The sequence below is a fragment of the Physeter macrocephalus genome, chromosome 6, assembly GCF_002837175.3.
Source record: "Physeter macrocephalus isolate SW-GA chromosome 6, ASM283717v5, whole genome shotgun sequence".
In the NCBI taxonomy this organism is placed as follows: Eukaryota; Metazoa; Chordata; class Mammalia; order Artiodactyla; family Physeteridae; genus Physeter; species Physeter macrocephalus.
In genome coordinates, this window is record NC_041219.1 from 55,503,980 (window position 1) to 55,512,922 (window position 8,943).

Here is an 8,943-nt window from a genome sequence, read left to right on the forward strand (position 1 = left end):
GTGAGGGCTTCCTGGGCCGCGTCCCCCTGTATCCGGTTGTGACGAACGTCCCTGGATGGACAGCGATTTGGTCAGGCCCCGTGGGGAGGCACGCGAGGGAAAGAGAAAGAGCACGGCCTCTGCTTGCAAAACACCTCCCTCCTGGGCAGGAAGTCCGTGACCAGTGTTGAGGCCCCTCCTAGGAACTGTTCAGGATCTCAGGCCAGTACTGCCTGGCCCGTCAGAGAGCTACTAGATTGTTTTCTATCCCCCAGGACCATGGCTGACAAAACGGAGGAGGCTGGTGGCGTCCACTTCCCTTTTCCCTTCACACCCTATGCCGTCCAGAAAGACTTCATGGCAGCGCTGTACCAGGTGTTGGAGGCTGGCAAGATTGGCATATTTGAGAGTCCAACCGGCACCGTAAGTATTATTTGGGGCCTGAAGAGGGTCTAGGGAGACGCTGATGACAGGTCAGAGCCAGGTCTGCACGTGCAGAGATTCGTGGTTTGAGGTTGAGCAAAGTCGTTCCTTCTGAGTAGTAGCCGTTTCTGTCTATTAAACCATTAAACACAGGCCCGGGGTCTGAGAAAAATTAGGCTAAAGGCAAATGAGAATTTTAATGGCCATGGAAACCACGACCGTAGCAGTGAAACCTTCCGGATGTTTCTGGGTTTCTGCATGACCGCTTTGATGCTGAGAAATGTGGAAATTACTCTGGCTTATCCGCAGATCCGACATACTGGTTTACTCTCCAGGAACTGGGTTACTGAGGGCCGGAGGGGTCCAGTCCAGAACCCCTCAGTTTTCCTTCCTGGCCGGGGAGGAGGGGGTTTGTTAGAGGTTGGCCACGGAGGACTGTTAGGTTCCCACTTACCTCTTGCCCTTTATTACCTTCTAGAGCAAGGGCCGCGTGAGAGTGGGCCGCCTGTGTGGGTGTTGCTGTGACCTCCTGGAGGACCAGGACCTTGAGGTCCTCTCCTCTGCGTCCCTGTCTTCTGCGGGGAGCTTGGCACGGTCGGCCTCAGGGGGCTCTTAAGGTGCGTGAGTGGAATGAATGAACGAAGGAGAGTGACTTATTCCTTCTCATCCACTGACGGGAGTGTGTCACTCTCTCCTGGGATGACACGGTCTCCTGGGACAGGAAGAGGGCAGGCGGGCCGCCCTCTTGTTCCGTTTTGTTCCTTCAGATACAGCGAGTGGGAGAGGCTCCGTTCCGCCAGTTCACACACCGTGGGTCGTGATACTGTGCAGATTGAGGGTTTCTTGTTCTTTTGTCTTTTTTGGCTGCGTTGGGTCTTTGTTGCTGCACGGGCTTTTCTCTAGTTGCGGCGAGCGGGGGCTACTCTTTGTTGCGGTGCACGGTTTTCCTATTGCGGTGGCTTCTCTTGTTGTGGCTCACGGGCTCAGTAGTTGTAGCTCACAGGTTCTAGAGCGCAGCCTCAGTAGTTGTGGCTCGCGGGCTCTAGAGCGCAGGCTCAGTAGTTGTGGCTCACGGGCTTAGTTGCTCCGCGGCATGTGGGATCTTCCCGGACCAGGGTTCGAACCCGTGTCCCCTGCGTTGGCAGACGGATTCTTAACCACTGCGCCACCAGGGAAGCCCGAGGGGTTTTTAAAGTAGCATCTTTCTACCAGCATCCGACCTTCCATTTACACCCAGTGCACGTGGGGACTTCCCTGGTGGTCCACTCTGCGCTTCCACTGCACGGGCCATGGGTTCGATCCCTGCTTGGGGAACCAAGATCCCGCGTGCTGTGCAGTGCGGCCAAAAATAAATAAATAAACCCAGTGCATGGGACTTCTCCCCTCCTGACCCACCCCACCGAAAGACTGGTTAGGGTCAGGAGCAACTTCTGTGATTAGACCCGAGGAGGGCAGGTCCTCATCCGACCACCTGCCACACCTGACACTGTTAAGCATCTCAGCTTCCTCTCTTTAAAGTCACGTAAAACACTGAATCAAAGAACAGTGCCTATCATTTAAAAAGTCACATTTATCAAACTTTGTTCCTTGGGCAGGTGCTTTTAAGCCTTAACTGTTCCTTAAGAAATATACTTGGGGGGCTTCCCTGGTGGCGCAGTGGTGGAGAGTCCGCCTGCCGACACGGGGGACGCGGGTTCGCGCCCCGGTCTGGGAGGATCCCACGTGCCGCGGAGCGGCTGGGCCCGTGAGCCGTGGCCGCTGCGCCTGCGCGTCCGGAGCCCGTGCTCCGCGACGGGAGAGGCCACAGCGGTGAGAGGCCCGCGTACCTAAAACACTGAATCAAAGAACAGTGCCTATCATTTAAAAAGTCACATTTATCAAACTTTGTTCCTTGGGCAGGTGCTTTTAAGTCTTAACTGTTTCTTAAGAAATATACTTGGGGGGCTTCCCTGGCGGCGCAGTGGTGGAGAGTCCGCCTGCCGACGCGGGGGACGCGGGTTCGCGCCCTGGTCCGGGAGGATCCCGCGTGCTGCGGAGCGGCTGGGCCCGCGAGCCGTGGCCGCTGCGCCTGCGCGTCCGGAGCCCGTGCTCCGCGACGGGAGAGGTCACAACGGTGAGAGGCCCGCGTACCGCAAAAAAAAAAAAAAAAAAAAAAAGGAAAATATACTTGGATAGAATATGTTGAAATTACAAGCTTACGCTGCTGTTTCTCACTATTGATTTTAGTCATTGGGACCCTCTTGTGATAAGATGGAGCTTTCTTCCTGGTGTAGCTGTATAGTTTTAGTCTCTTTTTTTCCTTGAATAATCTTTTGTCTTTTTTTAAGAGTCGATAGTTGTCTTTTAAAGGTTTGTGTAGTTTTTAAGGTACTCATGCCTGTTCCGCTCACACCGTCCAGTGGTCTCTCAGTAGCACACTTCATCATAAAATTATTACCTTTGTCTGCCCGGGCTGCCATCACGAAACACCACAGATGGAGTGGCCAAAATGGCGGGAAGTTGTTGTCTCACGGTCTGGAGGCCGGCAGTCCGGAAGGAGGTGTCAGCAAGGCTGTCCAGGCCCCTCTCCTCCGCGTGTGGTCGGCGGACTTCTCCACATCTCTTCCCATCGTCTGCCTTCCTTGCCTTTGTGTCCACATTTCCCCTTTTTACAAGGGTACTGGTCTTACTGGGTCAGGGCCACCCTCCTCTTAACTCAGTACATCTGCTATGACCCTATTTTCAAGTAGGGTCCCATTCTGAGACACTGGGGGTTAGGATTTGAACATGTGAATTTGGGGGGACACAATTCACCCCATATCAAGGGCCTACGGGGAGAATTCTGGTCTTTAAACCAGCAGTTGTGCTCCCCAGAGCAATTGGCTTGCTTTAACGTTTCCTGACACGGGGACGCGTGGGGCTGATCACCTTCTGTCCGCACGTTGGCTGCATCTTCCCCCCAGCAAGTCGTATCCGGGATTTCATGCTGTGCGTTTTTTTGGGCTTTATTTTCTGGGCTGTTTATTCAGTTTCTCCCATTCTTCTAATTATGATGACCTGCTGTACTTATATGCAACTTGATAAGCCACTTGCATTCTTTGAGGACCAGCGAGCCATATAATTAAAGAATTTCACTTTTATTTCTCCCTTTTTTTAAGAAGATGTTGGGGGTACGAGTTTATTTTTTTTGCTGTGTTGGGTCTTCGTTTCTGTGCGAGGGCTTTGTCCAGTTGCGGCAAGTGGTTCCCTAGCCATTCTCTTGCCAGTTCCCTTCTTTTTCCTTCCTTTCCGAGGCTGGTCTTAGAGCACCCTCTGATATTTAAAGTCAGACCTCCCTCGAAGGCTTTATTAAAACGGGAAAGGTGGGCTTCCCGGGTGGTGCAGTGGTTAAGAATCCGTCTGCCAACGCAGGGGACACGGGTTTGAGTCCTGGTCTGGGAGGATTCCACATGCCGCAGAGCAACTAAGCCTGTGCGCCACAACTACTGAGCCCGCGTGCCACAACTACTGAAGCCCGCGCTTAGAGCCTGTGCTCCACAACAAGAGAAGCCACCCCAATGAGAAACCCGCGCACTGCAACGAAGAGTAGCCCCTGCTCGCCACAACTAGAGAAAGCCTGTGCACAGCAACGAAGAGCCAATGCAGCCAAAAATAAATAAAATAAATAAATTTTTAAAAAGTAAAAAACTTAAAAAAAAAAAACGGGAAAGGTCATTAGGGAAGCTTCGTTTCTCATCCTCTATTTCTGAGAACGTTTTTCTTCCCGTAGGGAAAATCCTTAAGTCTCATTTGTGGGGCCCTCTCCTGGCTCCGTGACTTTGAACAGAAGAAACGGGAAGAGGAGGAGCGTCTCCTTGAGGCCGGAGCCGACCCCTTAAACAATGGGAAGGACCAGGCCCCGTGTCCCCCACCCTCCTGCCAGCAGAGCCCAGGCTCCCCGAGGGCCGCTGGAGAGCCTGACTGGGTCACTCAGTTTGTGCAGAAGAAAGAAGAAAGGGACCTGGTGGACCGACTAAAGGTGAGATCGGGTCACGAGAGGTGGGGCGATCCGGAAACGGGGCCTCCGGGAGGACCTCGGGTGGATCCCGGGACAGCTCGCGTCCTCGCGGTGCCTCTCCGGCCCCCGGCCACCTCCCGGTGGGTGGTGCTGCGCCCTCGCTGTCTGTAGTAAGCCGATGTCACCAGGCCTCCCCTAGGTTGGCGGTTCCCATCCTTTCCCAGGAAAGGAACTGCACCGTTGCCAGTGGCCACACGCTTCCCTGGCTGCAGACTCCCTCACGGGCTGCACTGGATGGAGAGCGTGGGGCTTCGGGAGGGAGGCGCACGCTTCCCGCAGCAGCGAGCTCGACGGCTTGGCCGACAGGAGGCTGGCAGGGCAGGGAGGTGCGCGGCTCCGGCCCTGGGCTGAGGTGCCGCGACTCCGCCTCCGGGAGAGGCTGGGGCTTCCTGCAGGGGTCTCCCTTCTGGCTCCCTCCCCTCTAGGAGGAGCAGGTCAGGAGGAAGAAGCGAGAGGAGCGCCTACAGCAGATCCGTCACAACGCGCCGCTCAAGTTCGCAGCCAAGCGCAAGGTGAGTGGCGGCCCGTGTCCGGGTGGCGTCCCCCTGCATGGGGCCTCACGGTGCAGCTGATCCGGGCGAGCACGGCACCTCGGCCCCTCCCGGCGCCCTCCGGCTACGTGCTCCTCGCCCGGTAGCAGGGCAGCCTGCGCTGAGGGACTCATCCTGGGGCCTTGACACCAGTCGGGTGAGGCCCGTGTCCATGGCGTGTGTGTCGCCGCCCTTGGCCTGGCCCCCGGAGGCTGCCTCGTCAGGGGGTGGGGCTCTGGCGCTGAGGTTTCTTTCTCTTTCCCCACTGGCCACGCTCCTCCGCAGAGACAGGAAGATGAAGAAACTGAGCGTCTCCTCCGCCTGAGCAGGGAGATGCTGGCAGCAGGCACGGGGCCCGAGGAGCTGGCCTGGGGGGAGGAGGACCTGGTCCTCGCCGAGTACGAGAGTGACGAGGAGAAGGGCTCGGCCAGCGGGTGAGAGCGCGTCTCCTGCATCCCCTGCCCCGGGGTGGCCGCGCGGGGCTCCTTCCTCTCGGGCCCGGCTTCTTGGTCGCTCATGGGGCACCGACGGGGCGGAAACCCGGCTGCCTGCCCTCTTCCCCCGGCGAGGCCCCTCCTCGGGGCACAAAGGATGACGACAGGGGCCCTTTCTCTGCCAGCTCAGGCAGGTGTCACCTCCGTACCCTCTGTGGTATTCGTGTCTCCACTCTGCACCCAGGACACCGAGCCCAGCAGGATGCTGTGCCTCGGCCGAGGCCACCAGCCGGCGATTTGAACCTCTGCTGGCTCGGTTCTGAGTCTCAGGCTCTTAATACCAAACTGAGCCGTGTGAGGCTTGTGATGTAAGCCCTCGAGGTGTCCCCCGCCCGTGTTTTTCTTTTCACCTAAGGCTTCGCTTGGTCTGGGTTCATAGGTTTCTAATTTGTGAGCTGTAACCTCCTGGGTGAACTAGAAACGCTGAAGGTAAAAACCGGGCCGTTTCTAGGCCACGCCGTCCCCGTGAGATCCTACCTGTCATTCGTGCTTTAATTTCACAAATGGCCTTTGAGCCTCTGCTGTCGGCGTGACGCGTCTCGCCTCAGTGTTGGTGGCAGCTGACTGATGAGGGTGATGGTTGCTGAGGGCTGGGGGGGGCCACGGCAGGTTCTTGAAATACGGCAACAGTGGCGTTTGCCCCATCGATTGACTCCTCCTCTTACAAACAGTTTCTCTGTAGCAGCGAGGCTGTTTGACTGCGGCTACAGTAGACTTTCTTTCAAAATTGGAGTCGGTCCTCTCACGCCCTGCTGCTGCTTTGTCAACCAAGTTTATGTAATTTTCTAAATCCTTTGTTGCCATTTCAAGAGTCTTCACAGCATCCTGACCAGGATTAGATTCCATCTCAAGAAACCGCTTTCTTTGTTCATCCATAAGAAGCAACTGCTCATCCATTAAAGTTCATCATGGGATGCAGCAGTTCAGTCCCATCTGCAGGCTCCTCTTCTAATTCTAGTTCTCTTGCTGTTTTCACCACATCTGCAGTGACTTCCTCCACTGAAGTCTTGAACCCCTCAATCAGTTTCTTCCAAACTCGCGTTCATGTTGATATTTTGACCTTCCCACGAATCACAAATGTTCTTAATAACATCTAGAATGGTGAATCCTTTCCAGAAGGTTTAAACTCGTGTTCATGTTGATATTTTGACCTCTTCCCACGAATCACAAATGTTCTTAATAACATCTAGAATGGTGAATCCTTTCCAGAAGGTTTTCAATTGACTTTGCCCAGATCCATCTGTAGCTAAAGGCTTACAAATGTATATCTGAAATAATAAGACTTGAAAGTCAAAGTTACTCCTTGAACCGTGGGCTGCAGAATGGATGTTGTGTCAGCAGCCTGAGAACAGCATTCATCTCACTGTCCATCTCCATCAGAGCTCTGGGGTGACCAGGTGCTTCATCAGTGAGTATTAATATTTTGAAAGCAACCTTTTTTTCCAAAGCAGTAGGTCTCAACAGTGGGCTTAAAATATTCCATAAACTGTGTCATAAGCAGATATGCTATTATCCAGGCTTTGCTGTTTCATTTGCAGAGCACAGGCGGGGTAGATTTAGCATAATTCTTCAGGGCTCTAGGATTTTCGGTCGGTAAATGAGCATTGGCTTCAACTTAAAGTCACCAGCTGCATTAACCCCACCCCCCAGAGAGTCAGCCTGTCCTTTGAAGTTCTGAAAGCCGGGCATTGACTTCTCCTCTCTGTGAAAGTCCTAAATGACATCTTCCAATATAAGGCTGTTTCGTCTACACTGAAGATCTGTGGTTTGGTGCAGCCACTTTAGCTACATCTTCCGGGTAAAGCCGGGCATTAGACTTCTCCTCTCTGTGAAAGTCCTAAATGACCTCATCTTCCAATATAAGGCTGTTTCGTCTACACTGAAGATCTGTGGTTTGGTGCAGCCACTTTAGCTACATCTTCCGGGTAACTTGCTCTAGCTGCTACCTCAGCACTCGCTGCTTCACCCTGCACTTTAATGTTATGCAGGCGGCTTCTTTCCTGAAACCTCATGAGTCGCCCTCTGCTAGCTTCAGACTTTTCTTCTGCAGCTCCCTCACCTCTCAGGCTTCATAGAAGTAAAGAGCGTTAGGGCCTTTCTCTGGATTAGGCTTTGATTACAGGAATGTTGTGGCTGGTTTGATCTTCTCTCCAGACCACTCAGACTTTCTCCATATCAGCAATAACGCCGTTTTACTTTCGTATTATTCCTGTGTTCACTGGGGCAGCACTTTTAATTTCCTTCAAGAACTTTTCCTTTGCATTCACAGCTTGGCTAACTCTTTGGCGTAAGAAGCCAAGCTTTTGGCCTGTCGGCTTTCGATATGCCTTCCTCACTAAGCTTAATTCATTTCTAGCTTTTGATTTAAAGTGAGAGATATGTGACCCTTCCTTTCACTTGAACACTTAGAGGCCATTGTAGGGTTATTAATTGGCCCAATTTCCAGGTTGTGTCTCAGGGAATAAGGAGAGCCAAGGAGAGGGAGAGAGATGGGGGAATGGCTGGTCAGTGGAGCAGTCAGAACACCTTCCTTTCACCTGAACACTTAGAGGCCATTGTAGGGTTATTAATTGGCCCAATTTCTAGATTGTGTCTCAGGGAATAAGGAGAGCCAAGGAGAGGGAGAGAGATGGGGTAATGGCTGGTCAGTGGAGCAGTCAGAACACACGACATTTAACAGTTAAGTTTGTCATCTTGTATGGGCATGGTTCGGGGCACCCAAGACGATTACAATAGTAACGTCAAGGATCACTGATCACAGATCGCCGTAACAAGTATAATAATAATGAAAGTTTGAAATATTGCGAGAATAACCAAGATGTGACACGGAGACACTAAGTGAGCAAATGCTGTTGGAAAAATGGCGCCGATAGACGTGCTTGATGCAGGGTTGCCACCAGACTTTCAATTTGTAGAAAAAAAAAAAGTATCTGAAGAGCAGTAAAGCAAAGAGCAATAAAATGAGGTCTGCCTATAGTCGACGTGTAACATGCCTAAGAGATGATTCAATGTATGTATATGTTGTGAAATGATTACCACCGTAAGGTTTAACACGTCCATCACCTCACATACTTAACGTTCTTTTGTGCGGCGAGAACGTTTGGGATCTGCTCTCATAGCAGCTTTCAGGTTTACGATACGGTGTTATTAACCACAGTCACCATGCTGTGCGTTACACGCCCAGGATTTATACATCTTATAATGAAGTTTGTACCCTTTGACCACCTTCACCCATTTCTCCACCCTCCCCACCCCGAGTCCCTAGCAAATCACCAGTCTACTTTGTTTCTACGAATTTGGTTTTTTTAGATTCCATACATGGGATCGTACAGTATTTGTCTTTCTCTCTCTGACACAGTTCACTTAGCATATGCCCTCAAGTTTCATCCATATTATTGCAAGTGGCAGGATTTCCTTCTTTTTTTTTAGTGGCTGAATAATATTCTGGTGTGTGGTGTGTGTGTGTGTGTGTGTGTGTGTG

General features: G+C 52.5%; 1 protein-coding gene across 1 annotated transcript in view; it reads left to right on the top strand.

Moving 5' to 3' along the window:
* The first annotated feature begins 254 nt into the window (after positions 1 to 254).
* DDX11 (DEAD/H-box helicase 11) overlaps positions 255 to 8,943 on the top strand; it is a 28,424-nt gene continuing 19,735 nt past the window's right edge. The window contains exons 1-4 of the mRNA XM_055085420.1: positions 255 to 402; positions 4,151 to 4,399; positions 4,864 to 4,950; positions 5,254 to 5,402. Of these exons, the coding sequence (XP_054941395.1) occupies positions 259 to 402; positions 4,151 to 4,399; positions 4,864 to 4,950; positions 5,254 to 5,402 (629 nt within the window). The 5' untranslated portion in view covers positions 255 to 258. The remainder of the gene's footprint in view (positions 403 to 4,150; positions 4,400 to 4,863; positions 4,951 to 5,253; positions 5,403 to 8,943) is intronic.